At 42.6% G+C, this 16,444-nt stretch overlaps 1 protein-coding gene across 1 annotated transcript; it reads right to left on the bottom strand.

The window, feature by feature from the left end:
- Positions 1-8,754: 8,754 nt before the first annotated feature.
- LOC127775814 (F-box/FBD/LRR-repeat protein At1g13570-like) lies at positions 8,755-11,272 on the bottom strand. Its single transcript, XM_052302122.1, has 3 exons — positions 10,114-11,272; positions 9,862-10,005; positions 8,755-9,772 (listed from the first exon to the last, which is right to left on the bottom strand). The coding sequence occupies exons 1-3, from the start codon at positions 11,179-11,181 to the stop codon at positions 9,356-9,358; spliced, it is 1,629 nt and encodes a 542-aa protein (XP_052158082.1). The 5' UTR covers positions 11,182-11,272; the 3' UTR covers positions 8,755-9,355.
- Positions 11,273-16,444: the final 5,172 nt, after the last annotated feature.

Here is a 16,444-nt window from a genome sequence, read left to right on the forward strand (position 1 = left end):
TATGACATGTGCAGTGCTGTCCAATTAATATACGGGTGCATATATACTCACGTGTATATATATATATATTTTTAATGATGTATTTCAGCCAGGATAGAATATATAAATATATGCATGGAATAGATGGTAGAATAAATGGCAGCACAGCTATAAACGATATCACTGACGAAAAGAAGAAATGACGGTGGATTGATTTTGGAAGCATGCCACTGTAGAATCATCATTAGAGAGCAATAATCACGTCATTTGCCGGCAGTTGATTTCCTATCGATGATTCCATGGAAACCATGGACACGCACGTATGCTTAGAAACCAGAAATTGCTCTGACAGGAGAATTCCACACCATATACAGATTGCACGCATATACGAATATGAGGAAAATGATCCCTCTGTATCATTCCAAATTGGAAAGGAGATCGGCCAGTGTAACTCAGACGGAATCATGCCGAATAAGGATCTCGGTTAATTGGAAGAATCACAGAGCATATGGAAAGAAATGCTAATCGCTAAATTAGGCAATTGGCTGATCACGCATGCACTGATCGAGCCATGCACGTACTGGCTGGAACCGCCTTTCTTCACTATAAAAGGCCATGCCATTTCACACAACGGACACACAGAAACGGAGGAACACACAGACAGAATACACACACGCGACAGTCACAGAGAGAGAGACACGCACCATTTTGGCCGGAGAATCTCGGCGTCCGGCGGGAACACGTGCGCTCGGCGGCCGGTGACGTTGGCCACAGTGCCTCGGCGTGCGGCGAGGAGGCGCGTGGAGAAGGAGACGATCGCCGGAGCATGTACTCAGCCATTGCCATGGGTATAGCTTATTAGCTTTCTTTTGTTTTTCCTGCTTTTCTGTTCAGATCGTCATGCATGCACAACACGGCGACGAGGCGAGTTTCTGGTGATGCCCGGCATGCTGGAGATAGCGTCCTCTCCGTCTGTCGGAGGCACTGCCGGCCGGAGATCGCGTCGCTCCCTCTCATCAGAGATGTCGGTCGCCGGCGACACATCTACCTCTGCCGCGAAGTCCTTGCCTCGCCGGCCACAACCTCTATCCCACGACGTCTTTACCTGGCGATGTGATGTCACCGAGACGTTGGACGTCGTCGCCTTGCCGGTCGCAGCCTCCCCTACACTACATCACTGACGTCCGCTCGCTCTCGTCGACGTTACCATCTTCTTCGAACTCATCGGCTGGTTGCTCGAGGAGAATGCCGGCCGGAGCGTCACTACTCGGTGCCCGCAAGGCGTCACCAGCTCCAGCCACGTCGCAAGCCATCTCGTCGGAGTTGTCGGGGACGTCGTCGAGCCGCCTGAGTCCGTAGACGACGCAACGCTGCCAAGCGATGCTCGCCATCATCCGCTGCTTGCCGGAGAAGGTTTTTTGTCATTTTGCCTCACCGGAGCACGCCAAAGGGAGTCGAGGCAGCCGCCAGGGCGCTACGCCGCAGAGCCGTCCTATGTCGCGGATGCTAACTGTCTTGTGCATGCCATTGTATACGGTGGCAAGCCAACAAAACAAGACATGCATGCATGCTACTGTACACGGTGACAAGCAAAAATGAGTTTGCAGATTCATACTCATTTGGGGCTGCTCCATATTAAACTTCCAAGCCACGACCAATTCGGCTATTATTCGCGTTGATCATTTTACTTTTATAATCTAATTCCGATGCAATTTCTACGTCGTCGGGTCATCCAAGCTACACAATTCCATGCATGTCTTCAACAACAATATAAACCAATACGTCGTCCAAGGCCGATGAGGCTAGACGGCAGGGCGGGCGGAGTCGACACCAAGACAACGTCACCAACACCGGCGTGCGGACCGACGAGGCCGCGAATACCGCCGGCGCCCACTCACACACATCTACATCACCATCACCATCATGCATGGGAGAACGTGAAGCGAAGACAGACGACGACGACCAGCATAGCTTAATCGGAGGTATCTCACGGGTTTAACCCGCGAGAGTAATTAACCGGGTGTCTTCCGAGACCCCGGGAACCAGGAGATCACAATCGCCAAGTCAGATCCACCTTGCTTATGGGCCGTGGAGCGTATTTGACCAAGGATTCTGTATTTTTGTAATTCTTCGAGAATTATAATAAAATGCATTTTTCCTTCGTCCACTTTATTTTTTTATGTACTTAGTACACTGGCACGCCCGCACATTTTTTTTTATTTTATTTCCCTGGGCAGAAAAAAAAATTATTTTTTTTTCTCTCTAAACAATTTTTTTGTTCCACCAAAAATGTTTCACCTAGTGTACTCATAATGTTTCATTATGTATGGATCTAATGTTGCAGCGAGCTAAAACATTCTTTTATAACAAATCACCCACATATTTTGGAAACCCTTATTAAGGGAATTTGGTTTATTTTTTGTTCCACCGAAAAATGTTTCACCTAGTGTAATCACAATATTTCACTATGTATAGATCAAATATTGCAGTAAACTGAAACATTTTTTCGCTATTTGATGAAACATTGTTTTTATATAAGGTGAAACAACGCCTAATTTAAATGATTGAAACATTTTCGATCTACTTAGTGAAACAATTCCGATATACCTGGTGGAACATCGTACAACATTTAAAAATAATTCAATAATAAGCTAAATTTTTTTTCATCGGAATATATTCATGTGTGGTCTTGTTTTGAAGATTTAATTGCAACAAATTTAATGGTGTAATCAGATCATGATTTGGATAAGTAATTTAAGAGAAAAATCAGTTTAAAATAGTTTTGCACGTAAATCGAGCACTGATATCAACGCCCGATTTTAACCTCCTCCTGTCGGGCGGCCGAGCGGGAGTCACGTCCATACTACTAGGATATTGACTGAATTATTGTTTAGTAGTATCTGTACAGTCCCATCTCTCTTTTTTTTTTCGTTGGACACGTCGGATTGTTTCTATATTTCCAGGCATCTTACTATTTAGCTATACTTTTTAAATTTTATAACCTTAAATATGCCAATATTTTAAAGTTTGGGTGATTTTTAAAAAAATTTTACATTGTTTGATTATATTTTAGGCTTATGACTTTTTATATCAAAAATCTGTTTAATTAGGATTGCTTTCAAAATTGGTTATGATTTTTTTATAGACCCTTCACGGCGCATAAACTCTAAAACAACCACTCAAAAAAATTATATATAGGAATGATTGTTGCAGCGTGCAACAATAGAACAGAATTCTTTCTTAATAAAAAAAATGGAATTCTTCTTCGTGACATTAATTTATTTTAGCTAATACTTAATTAATTAAATACTAATGAGTCACCTCATTTTATTTGCGTGGAGTAAGGTTTCCAACATCCACTCTCAAATGCAGGGCTATCCTTCTCTTAACGCTTCTCACAAATTTGGAAAAAGTTTGGACATCACAGTAGATCACAGTGACAACGGTCTGAATTGTGCGAGTTAGGGAATCATAAAAAAGAAGTGATGTGCTTCTGTGCTCCTCAACCAAAAAAACGCACGGAGATTCAAGCACGTCACCGGCTCAGATTAAAAGTTGATTAAGATTTATCGAGGGGTATTTCTGTCCATGGGGAAGTGAATGAGAGTATCACCAACAGTTCACCTATTTGATTTCCAAAACTGATTTTGGGAGATTTTAGTAAAAAAAAAATACAGCTCCAACAAATCCCCTACTCTCCTGCAAATTTTGGAGTTCCCTTCTTCCGATTCCTCGCTCGGTTTATATCGGGGTGCCGCAAATGCCGCTCCCAATCCCGCAATAGATGTGGCGCCTCCTTCCCGTGGCAGAGGTGGCGCGATCTCTCTGGGAGAGAGCTATAAATCAGGCGTCCAATGGCAGACGGTCAAATGTTTCAGTTGACCGTTGGTGCAACATTATGTTATACATGCTAAAACAAAAAAAATCAGCCTCTGAAACATACATAGATTTTGTGAAACACAATTAAAACACATGGTGAAACATATTGCTATCACGTATGAAACATTAAGCTTTTATTGTTTAAAATATATGTTTTTCTTTCATCAGAATATAGTCATGTGATATCTTGTCGTAAAGATTTAATTATAACAAATTCAACGGTACGATCAAATCGCTCATCGGATAAATAGTTTAGAAGAAAAAGTATTTTTAAGATCACTAAATACATGCATACATGCATGGTGTGGGGAGAAAACCAATCGAATGACAGGAGAGAGTAGTGACGTAAACATCCCATACTTTTCCTCAGTCATTTATGAAACATTAGGTTATATATGGTGAAACAAAAAATTCAGTTATCGAAATATTTAATTTTTTTATGAAACATAATAAAAACATGTGTTGAAACTTATTGCTACTGCGTCTGAAACATTAAATTTTAACAGATTAAAACATATGTTTTTCTTTCATCGGAATGTAATGACGTGATATCTTGTTGTAAAGATTTAATTATAACAAATATAATGGTGTGATCATATCATCGATTGGATAAGTAGTTTAGGAGAAAAAATATTTTAAAGATCATTATATCATGTAATGGATGTATGAAGTGGATAGGGAGTACAAAGCGTTTCGGGATCTCTCTCGCAAGTTTTGCCGCGTGCGAGAAGTGGCGTGGAAAAAAAAATCACGTGAGAGAAGGTGGATAACTGATTTTTTAGTTGGTAGCTTTCTATGGGCCCACTTTTCTGTTTTAGGGAGTAAATTTTACAGAATCTCTTGAAAGGAGGACTTTTCTGACTTAACAAATTTAATTTAGGATTCGCAAATTCAGATTACTGGGGATTGAATTTACATGTTCGGTTGGTGATGCTAGTGTGGTGTCATTAGCGAACTACTGGCACGAGTTTCGGACTCCCGGTGTTCATCAGCGGAGGAAGGAGCGAGCTCCGGTGTTCGTTAGCAGAGGAAGGTGGCATCGCCGCGGACAAAGGAAGAGGAGACAAGCGGCATTGCGTATCGAGGTTGGGCACGCGGTAGCGGCGAGACGGAACCGAGTGGCCGAGTGGGCCTGAGGAATCGGCGGCAGAGTGGCTAGCACTAGGAAGGGGCAGCGCTGCGCTGCTTGATGGAGGAAGGCATCGGCAGCCAAACTGCCTTCGCAAATCAATCATCGTCGACAGCTAGATGAGGCAGCTCCATAAGATGTTTGTCCACTCCATAGAATTTTTTGAAGTAATGAATAGGATTCAACGCTTTGCTGCAAAGGCCCTCGTATGAACTTTTCGTATATAATTGAAATCCTTCAAATTTCCTATATTTTCAATATAAACCAAATGGTCTCTTGCCTTCTTATGAAAAAAATATATTACTAGTTGCCTATAAAATAGAAGGACTTAGTCCATTGGGTTGGCACAATACGTATGTATTTCATTCCAAATGGGATTTACTATAAGTACAATACAATGTTGAGTAGTAGCAAAAGAGAGAGACTTCAGCCTTGGGCTCTCGCATCGCTCTCCCCTAGGGCGGCTCAGGAGGGGACGACCAGTCCGCCCTATCTCCCACCTCCCCCCTCCGCCTCGCTGCCGCTCCTATTTTGGAAAAAGATAGCAAGAGCTTCAACCTATTAGACAATTTCTTTTTAAGTCTCTCTCATCCGATTCCTACGTTTTTCGAGCGAGCTAATAAAATGGTTATTACGGTATTTTGCAATCCTCTATTTTGCAATTGTATGCATATGAAAATCCTATCTTTTTTTCCATTCTACTTTTTTTTTAGCTCTGCGTTTCAATGGAGATTTAAGTGTGGTAGAAATGTGACACTACAGTAGATACAACGTTCACATTGAAGCTTAACCAGCAAAGAAGCAATTAAATATTTGTTATATGAACGACGTGTTGCCCATCCTCACACATAGGGCGTGAAGAAAAACCAAAACACACTCGCTTAGCTCACGTCTGGTTCGGCTTGATTTGATTAGATGTGTTATTGAGCTAAGCTGATGTCTTAGTTCGTTAGATATAATGAGGCGCCACGAGGTGAGCAGCTTGTGAGCCAAATGAGCTCAAAGAAAAAGCCCATATGTCCATCTTTAAGAGACTTAACCCTAAAACCTGGTGCAGGCATGTGATAGTCGGTATAGTACTCTCCTCCCCTTATCTCCTTTTTAGTCTCTTCGTCTCATGCTCACCTTGACCAATAGCGCCACCCCCCAAGCCGACAGCACGGTTGTGGCAGTGCCATGCCAATATAGCGGCCAGCCACCAGCCCTAGCCAACCAACCCTTACATTATGCTAGGTCCCAGACGTTGCCCTAGGCCGTTGTTCACCATCCCCTCCTTCGGCCGTCGCTCCGCTCAGTTATGGGGAAGAGCCATGAGCACGAGCAAGCACATTGGAATCTATGACTCCTTGATGTAAGATCGAACACAAAAAAAACCAAGCCTACCAGACGGAGGTGAATGGTAGAAACACCAAAACCAAAACTTTTAGTGGGAAATAAAAGTTATCCTTAATTTGACGAAGTTGCATCAGTCAAACTATTGCCTTGCGAAGGTCAAACCATCTCCAAGCCGTCGGTCAGACTGCCGCCTTTCCACTGGTCAAACCGCTCCCCTTTGGTCAAACCGTCGGGACTAAGAAAAACAAATATCAACAAAACTCTTGAAAGTAGACCAAATTTATTGCATCAATATGTATTTACAAAATGCATCTAAAAGCACTACTTTCTCAACTCACGGACTAGGATTGAAACCTCGAAGCAAACCCTAACTTTACTCTCCGAAAAAATCAATACCTTCTAGCCTTAATCCCTCTTCTATTTATACCCACAACATGGTTGCCCCTAGCCACGAAACGAACTAGAACTAGGACTCCTAATTACATTGGAAACCAACCGAACCAGGGAAACAATATCCCCATACAACTCCACAATCAAATCTTTTCAAACTTGCACTTCAATTCAAATTTGACTTCTCTTTACGTACGCACACAACACCATGTGTATGTCATATGAAAACCTTCACCTCCACATGCATTGTTCTCTAGCCTGAGCATTTCGTATGATATCCTTAACCGTCTGGACCTCAACTTCTACCAAGCCTAGTTCCAATCCATCACTGGCTATACTCCCATGACCTCAAGCAACACCTGCACATGAACAACAAAACAATTTCATATCTGAGTACAAGTTCACACCAACTTGATTTACATCAGCACACAATAGTATCACATACAAATATAAATCATCTAGAAGTCATATCCATGAAACAATCTAGAAAATCCATGAAAACCTCCCGAAACCGACTCCAACACAGAGTCTGTCGGTCTGACTGTCAAGCTACCCGGTCAAACCGCACCAACACCTCATGTCTGACTAGCCACCCAGTCCAGTGCCAGCTGCACTGTTTACCGACCGAAAACACTATTTACCGTATTTTCAATAAACACGTACCTTTGACAATTTGTTCATCATATTAAATCATCATGATTTCACAATTGATTTGATTGTATTTGCAGACCCTAAAACTTGTGATTTGGTTTGATTTTCTAAACTTGAACTTAGATTGCATTTGCAGACTTATGGTTTAGCTGTGTTGGCTCATGAGCTTAACGAGCCAGATTAATCTGGTAGGCGATCCAAGCTGAGCTAGCGTTCATCTCTATTCTTATACTTTCTTTATAGTTGGTACCCACTAACAATTATTATAAGCTAAAACTCAATATACAAGCATGCCACATCATCACCCACTGGCAATTATTATTATTCTAGTCCATTTTAAATCCCATGCAAACATGCCACATCATCACCTATTAGCAAATATTATTTTGGCACATTTTAAATTCCATGCAAACATAACACATCATGTACAATATTACATTGTAGATATCAATAAAATTATCTTCCTCACGTTATTTTCCCAACATTTCAATTTTCATCACTTCTACAATATTTAACATATATCTATCCATGAATTTCACAGCAAAGTGTTGGGTATTACCTAATCCTATCTTACTATAAAGTTATAACTCACTAATTCTAAAGCTCAACATGCAAACATGCCACCTCATCATCCACTAACAATAATTACATACAAAACTTATGCAAGCAAGCAACATCATCTATAATTAATTGAATTCTACAAATCAACATCCAATTATCTTCCTTCACATTATTTTTCACAATATTTTTAACATCTATATATCCATCTTTTTATAATACTTAACATATATTCGTCCATATAATCAAAGCGTGGGATATCATATTTCATCTATAATTTCATAAATTGTCCACTAAATTTATTTCTCTCTTAACATAGTTTAACAAACCAGTTTTATTTGTTATTTTTTACTTTAGCTCGATTATTAAGAAATATTAAAAGTTAATTTCCGCAGCAAAGCGCGGAGAATCATCTAGTTGTACTAATAAGCCAAGCCGAGCTAGTCAATGGTGAATCCAGGATTTGAGAAGGGAGGCGTAAAAATATATGCTAATTTTAAGGCATTCCATAGGTAATATGCCGTACCAATGTAAATTATTAATGGTTCTAACCTGGATTACTGTTCTCATAGCATCTTTTTTTCATTCGTTCATTTTTTTTCCTTCATGTGAAAAACAAATGGCTAAGGTAGTTTATGATAATTGTACACGGTTCTTTTGAGCGTAGAAAGAATCTTAAAATGGTTCAAGTAAAACATTTGAGCACTACCACCTGGATTGCTAATGTTGCTACTCACTTTGTTTGAAACAGTTTATTTTCTTCTTTAGACAGGCCAATGAAATGAACTCTTTTCATAAGAATGTGTGCAACATCTGTAAATTAGTATATAATATCTCCTTGGATTGCAAAACAAAATGCCAACCCCCATTCTGGCCAACCACTCTATATTACATGAGAAACATTTCACCATGCAAACATACATATACTCCGACAAAAAAATCACAGCAAAAAAATATATAACCACCAAAAATGGCACATGCCTAAAACATAATAAGCATATCAGCACGATTCGGATTATCAAAGCAAACAGTGAATGATGTACAGCTAGCATCCTAAGCATCATTGTAGTAAGGCAAATTAAAAAACAAATCTTGAAAATTTGCACAGGAAAATGGATGGAAGCAAAATATTACCAATAAGATATGATGACAGATGGGCCAATCTATCTCAAGGAACATTCTCAATGAAAATAGCATAAAAGCAAGCGAAATATTAGCATTACCAGGTGCTTATTTAGCATAGCTAGTGGCTAGTGCAATGCAATATTACTGAAACTCATCAACAAGTGGTTCAGGCTTTCGCATGACAAATAACACAGCTAAATATCTTCAAAACATAAGTCACTCAGGCTAGAAGTTAGAGCTCTTTCCAATCAAAAAAGCACATTTTCAACAAACAAGCAATGCATTGCTTCTACATGCTGTGACAGAAAACTAAGCAGCTCGGCATGAGGCGCCGCTATTGGAGCACTGTGAAACGTCGAAAGGGTCCTTTGACATGTTGAATGCCCCCTGGAAGCACCATGCTGTACCATCCGAAGGAAACGGGCTCTCACACACAATCACCTTACAGTCTTCATTGGCCAATTTGACAGAAGCCATGAAAGTCCTCATGCTGGAACGCAGACGATCAGCTGAAGACGAATACGATTGTGCCAGCACAATGACAATCTTCTCCAGCACCTGCCCACGCTCAGCGATGAACTTGACGAAATCAAGCTCGCTCCTATGTACTCTGAATTCACGGATGATCACCTTCTTGATATGCTTCTGAAGGCAATCGATTGGGCCAGTCTGCTGCAAGAACTTGGGATTGAGCATGCCAGGGGGCTTGTGGATAGTGGTCTCGCACTGCAAATTAAATTGGTTCGGAGTCAGAGCACACATATTTGGCAGATGGCAGTCACACAAATTGGATCATTCATGGTGAAGCTATTTACCTGAATGTAGAGTGTCTCGACGTTGGGAAAACATCTGAGGAAGATAGGCAACATCTTGACTTCATTGTGGTTAAAAAGTTTCACCTGAATTCCCAAAACCCGGACGCTGCGGACCATGTTTTTTGGGCTCACCTTAGTCCCGGCCTGCAGTTGAAAAATTGTGCAATTCAGTGAGATGAGAAATCCAAGATCAATCAAGATTCACTCATTTGGGACAAAATCAAACGAGATGAAAAATGCTGCGGCCCACACCTTGATGATGGTGTTGCCAATGTTCAGTTGATGCATTCCAGGCACCAAGAATCCAAGGAAGCGCAGGTTGGGTGCATGGCCAATCTTGATCTTGGTACACATGTTGATGGAGCAACCATCCTCGTCGATGACGCCACCGACCCCGCAAATTTCCCAGAACATGAGCCTCTCAAGGCGCGCGGCATGCTCCACGGTGATCTCTTCCACGACGGACTCGCACAACTCCACGCAGCGCAGGCTATGGCTGGCGACGCGGAGGCGCACTAGCTCCCGGTGGCCGACGATCTCGAGGTTCTCCAGGACGGGGCATCTGTCGAGCAGCAAGGCGAGGTCCCGCACACCCATGACGAGGGAGCAGAGGCCGAGCTCGCGGAGGTGGGGGAAGGCGCCGGCGCGCTGGATGGTGGCGACGTCCGGGAACCTCAGGAAGCCGATGTAGAGGCAGGTGAGGGAGCTGCACCTGAAGAGCGTGGCCGGGAGGCGCACGCCGGCGTCGAGCTTGGACGCCTGGTGGACCAAGACGAGCTCCTGGACGCCCTTGGCGGCGAGGAGCTGGAGCCAGAGCGCGAGCTCGGCGTGGTGCGCGTCCATGCGGGTGCACGTGACGTGGACGCTGCGGAAGGGCCCTGGGTGCGCGGCGAGGGCCCTGGACACGGCGGACGCGACGTCGCGCGTGCCGTCGACGGCGCGGCGCAGGACGCCGCCGAGGCCGTCCACCTGGTCGATCTCGGACACGGGAGGCGGAGAGGGCCCGGTGTGCTTGAGGTGGGCGTCGGCGAGGACGAGCGGCACCGAGCGCCAGAGGCGGCGCCAGCGCGTGGAGAGCGCGGAGGTGCGCGCGGCGTCCCTGGCGGGGAGGCGGGAGAGGATGTCGCAGAGGATCCCGACGGGGAGGGCGCCGGTGCGGTCGACGCCGTCGCGCGGCGGCCTCGCCGCGGCGGCGAAGGCGAGGGGCGCGTGGAGGGAGACGGGTGCGTCGGGGAGGGAGGAGAAGACGTTCTTGGTCACCATCTTCATGGTCTCGTCGAGGCCCATCAGATGCAGCATGTTGGTCTGCATCGAGTCCATGGCCGCAGCCCGCAGCGAGGCAGCTCCCCGGCCGGCGGCGGCGGCGACGGAGAGCGGAGAGGAGAGTGGAGTGGATGGAGGCGGCGCTTGTGGTGGGAGTGAGCAGCGCAGCGAGGGTTTCGTTTTGCTTCTCTTGTGTTTTGTCTGTTTCTGTTGCTGGGCCAAATGTCGGAACCATGCATTTTTTGTTGCAGGCCCAAGAAGCAGATGAGTTTATCGGTTTCTATATTCTCAAAAATAAAACGTTTCTTGTACTATATTATACTGGTGTAAACCTGTGCTTAATTTTCTAATCACATGATACTATTGTATTGCATGAAGTCCAGCTGGCTGCGATTGGCTCATGTCATATATTTTCCTCTGTTTTTCTAACGATAAATGAAGTGTTGTAAACATAGCATTTGATCTCTGCACCCACTATAAGTACACAATTTTATCGTCAAGGCTTTTTTTTTTTACAAACAAAATATAAATGTAAACACTCACATACATGCGCACACTCGGCCCCGTGAATGCACATATGCTCACGTCACCCCCAATGAGCTCTTTCGTGATACTGGACCGATGTATTTTCGGATTGACGAAATCACCACGAGCATCTGTTGTGAATAGTTATGTTTCCTACTATTGAAAAAAAGTTAAAATTTGCTATGAGAAACTTCAAGTAAAAATTTGCTACGAGAAACTTCAAGTTTGCAGTATTTGTTGTATGACACCCAAAGAACACGTATTAGCTGCAAGACATTACGAAAACATGGTGATTAGCTGTTGGACATCGCACGTATTATTTTATTATATCTGGCACAAGCAGAGAAAGAAACCCAGGTACTATTTTGCCCATGTGTCTATTGACTTGTAAGGTCAATAGGTTTGGTTCAAATCAAACCCAAACCATTCTCACTCTGCCGATCCGGTCCATTCTCAATTTCATGGTCCGGACCCGGTTGGGTTAAAAAGAAACTTGTCGTATGGGCAAACTCGTAATTTTTGGAAAGTGTCTCTCTCTATTTATACTAAATGTAATAAATAATCCGTTCGGTATCTAGCAACTAATTACCATGTTTTCGCAGTGTCCTATACTAAATACCACAAACTTTGAGTATCATGTAGCAAATTTACCAAAAAAAACCATGCGAGTTCGAGTAGTCGGCGGTGGAGACAGAGGCAGAGCGCGTCGTCCCTCCAGATCCGCGCGGCCTTCGCCCTCGTCCGGTCTCGGGGAGGATGGAACGGAGAGGCGCAATGCTGCCATCCGGTCCGTCGTCACCTCAATCCGCCTACTCCTGTCGCCGGCTGTCGTAGGCTCTCCGAACCTTCCATTATAATTGAGAGATTCAATGAATAATTCAAGTCATCAAACAAGCATAATGAAACATCCGACGCCTCCAGAGAGGAATATTGGAGACATTGCTGGGCCTTTAGCCTGCCAGTCAACTTTAGCCTGAGATGTGCCCGTCAAACCACTCGAAGGCGGCGACTAGATGTGTTACACATTCAGGAGACTTGACAAAAATGGCTAAAGATCTACAACATCTCAAAAATTCTTAACTCATATTCATGTGAATCTAGTTTCTAGGATGTGCACTAGATTCACACTTTCATCATAAGCATAAATATACATAGCAAGATACATCTAAAGCAAATAAAATTCAGATTACATCTATTTAATAGATAGATAGGCCGATCGGCAAAATATAAATATTAGAACAGCGGAAGCTTGACTACGCAATCCTCAAGCACACCGACTAGGGGTTTATCCCATTAAGTTCAAATCCTTGAAGAGGCAGTCGAAACCCGCATCACTCAAATCTAACTAAGTCTATTCCTGCAAAACATAAATTAAACAACATATGGCAAGGCTCAGTACATTAATCAAATTAATGTACTAGCAAGAGCACTATCAAACCTACATACATGAAAGCTCTAAGTCAAAGGAAGACTATATGTGGTTTCAATTTTCAGCATAAAGTAAAATTCACAAACCATTTGCAACGTAATTTAAGCAAAGCATTTAAGCAATGTGTAAAGCATATTAATTATGGCATGATATCAACATAAATAGATAGACATCATTCCCTTACAACATAACGGAAAGTAAGTCAATCATATCACATACTAGATGAATACCCCGCGTGTTGCTGTGGGATTTTGTAAAAATAATTTGGATGAAATTCGTATGGATGATGTTTTAAGAGAAGATAATATGCTACATGTAAAATAAACTAATTCCATAGGTAGAGAGAAAAAGAGAGAATCGATATAGCAAACTTAAATACTCGCTACCAAATGTTTCAACAGTACGTACACACTCGTAATCTAGTACAACAATTAAATATCTCTGCTTAATAAAGGGAAATGTTAAACCCTTGTGCATATTTTGTTCACTCGCTTATTGCTTACTATTCCTCTCTCCTGCTTCAGGTTAGGTTGGAGTCTACTACACGCCTCCTCAAATTCAGTGTTTGATTTGGGGTAAGTGAAATTCCGATCTTTTAATTCAGTGAAACCTAACAGTCCCTAAAACATGTATCTTGTTGTCAAAGGATCAAGAAAAAAATTGGACAACAACAAAAAGATACAAACTCATATACACACTCACACACTTATCCCTATAAAGGCACATATGCACACTCTAACTCTATGAGGCACCTCCGAGAGATAGGGCCAGCATATTTTTAACATTTAGTTGGTCACCGAAGGACATTTTGTTCTTTGACGGATACATCACCTTCAACTGAAAAACAATTAGCCATTCATGCTCTTACATGTTTTTTTGTTAGGACACAATTAGAGTAAAGCACGTAATAACAAATTACACTTAGCTACTGAAATGTGCCAAGGAATTCGATCAGACCAAACAACTCTAAGTCCTATAAAATCATGCCCACAGAAAAGTACAAACAATTTTGAAGGACAAATTCCGGACACATCTTAGACCCCTAGAAATTGGTTTTGTCATATCGTTCATGAAATGCTAATATGATTGTTTGATGAATTTTTGTGCTAAAAATTCATAGAAGAAATAATAAATTATTGGGCATTAATTTTATATGAGAATATTATTCGCAGCCCAATTTTACTGAATACATGTGAGGCGTGTCTCTATGATGTATGGGTCCAAAAAAATTCAAATATCGCACGACATCCAAATATAATCAATATTGGACTCGTTTTGTTCTATATTTTGAGTAGAGACCATAAGTACAAACGGATTTTGAATAGGATATATCATATGAAAAGTATGAGCTATCAAAGATTATATGGGGGAGAAAATTGACTAGTGCTAGCCATATGGTTGGTTGGTTGCTTTTGATAATCACGTCAGATTAATGACGATTATATCTAGATTATCGGCAAGCACAGCCAAGGCATGCAAATGATGTCCAGGGCCACTGTCATCAGTGCATTATTTGCTTGCTAATTAAGTACCATGTTTGTTAAGCATGTCCATTATCCGGAGGAGATCAAATATTTAAGCGTGATTAGCCCAAGATTTGCGGACGCGGTTGAGAGTCTCAGCCTGATCCATCCATCGTTAGCTTTGCCTATAAAAGGCACCGACTCCGTCCCTCGTGAAGGAGAAGGAGAGGAACACAGGGCGCAAGCGCTGCGCCATTAAGCAGCAATATGCCCTAGAGGTACACACCCGCACCCACATATATTCACAGAGAGATCAGAAAGAAGATGCATGCGCATGACACAGGGTGCGTGATCGCGGATCAGCAACCTGTAATCGCCGGCGCTGATGGCATCTCTATCGGCAGTCTTTAGCAACAAGCTGATCTCGTTCTCCATCAAGCTGCTTATCCAAGATAACACAACAACGCCGTAGTGCTGTGCAGATATTATGCATAGCCCGGCATCATCTCCTAGAGGGAGAAAATATACACCGTAGCGTTGTGCAGTTGCACGGTCGAGACGGTAAAACAGTAAAGTGGGTACTGATGAATATGTCGTGCATGCACACGCACACGTCATCTTTGTCAAGCGATTAACATGAGCTGCAAATAAATACAAGGCGAGCCTGACCCTCATGAGGGTTGGACCGTCTAAATTATCAATATCAAATATTGGATGTGGATATTTATTTATATAAACTTGGGATGAGTTTGAGCCTTAATTATTGGCATCGGACCAATCATGATTTATACATATTTATATTCATGCCGAAAGAGTTATAGATTTGCCTCGTGCATGTCATGTACGAGAGCAATTTCTTCTCTCTCTAAATTCTATCAGATGGATGGGGGTGACTCTCAAAATTCTTGAAGACAACAAAAACAATGCTAGCCAGGAGGGCGGGGCATGCAGATTTAAAACACACGTCGACATCATGGCCGAATGTTGACGAGATGAAATGGCCGATTTATCATTATTTATGCTATGTCCGAGACCGATGAGGCCGGACGACATATTGGCCAAAGCTAACAAAGCTATAGCCATTCACTCATTTCATTTGTCTATGACCGATGAGGCTAGACGAAACCATGGCTGAGTGCCGACAAGGCCAGGTCACTACATTATTAACACGTCTAAAATGGACGGGAACCGGATACACCGTTGCTTGGCACCGACGAGGCAAAGCAACCACAAAATCCATGTTTGATGAAGGTCGGGGTACATGACTGGGCATCGACGAGGCAAAGGTCACCCCTTCACCAAATTCCCTCCGCACACCGACGTGATGGTAGTATACTGTGACCGGGTTTTGGCGAAACAAAGCCACCCGTTACACATTCACTATATTCAACATTAAGTCTGCACCAACTTCAACTTTCGGCGAGCAAACAACTTTGAAGACGACGATCATAAAACACAGCTTAATCGGAGGTGTTCCATAGGCTCGCTCCTGTGGATGTAATTAACCGGTAGTCTCATTGCTAGGCGCCGGGAATCAGCGGACTACACACAATCTCCAGTCAGCATACATTTCCATTAAGCATTCCTCGCGAAGGCAAAAGGCGAACTCCTGCGGGAGCCCTCATGTATTTGTAAACATTCATGTTAATGAATCATGATTAATAAAATACAGGGTTTCCCTATTTTCTGTGTGTTCGTTGTTTTGTTTTCATCAAACAATGATTTTAGAAAAAGGCTCACCTTTATCATGTTTGTTCCACCATAAACTTTAATTTCTCAGAGCTGTTTCAGTGACTTGCACACATGAAACAGGAAGCACCAAAAACATAAGATTTATTTGACTCAATATGATTCAAAACAAAGAGATGAGCATGTATATGTTATCTAACCATGTAAAACTTAA

Source organism: Oryza glaberrima, chromosome 6 (genome assembly GCF_000147395.1).
Source record: "Oryza glaberrima chromosome 6, OglaRS2, whole genome shotgun sequence".
In the NCBI taxonomy this organism is placed as follows: domain Eukaryota; kingdom Viridiplantae; phylum Streptophyta; class Magnoliopsida; order Poales; family Poaceae; genus Oryza; species Oryza glaberrima.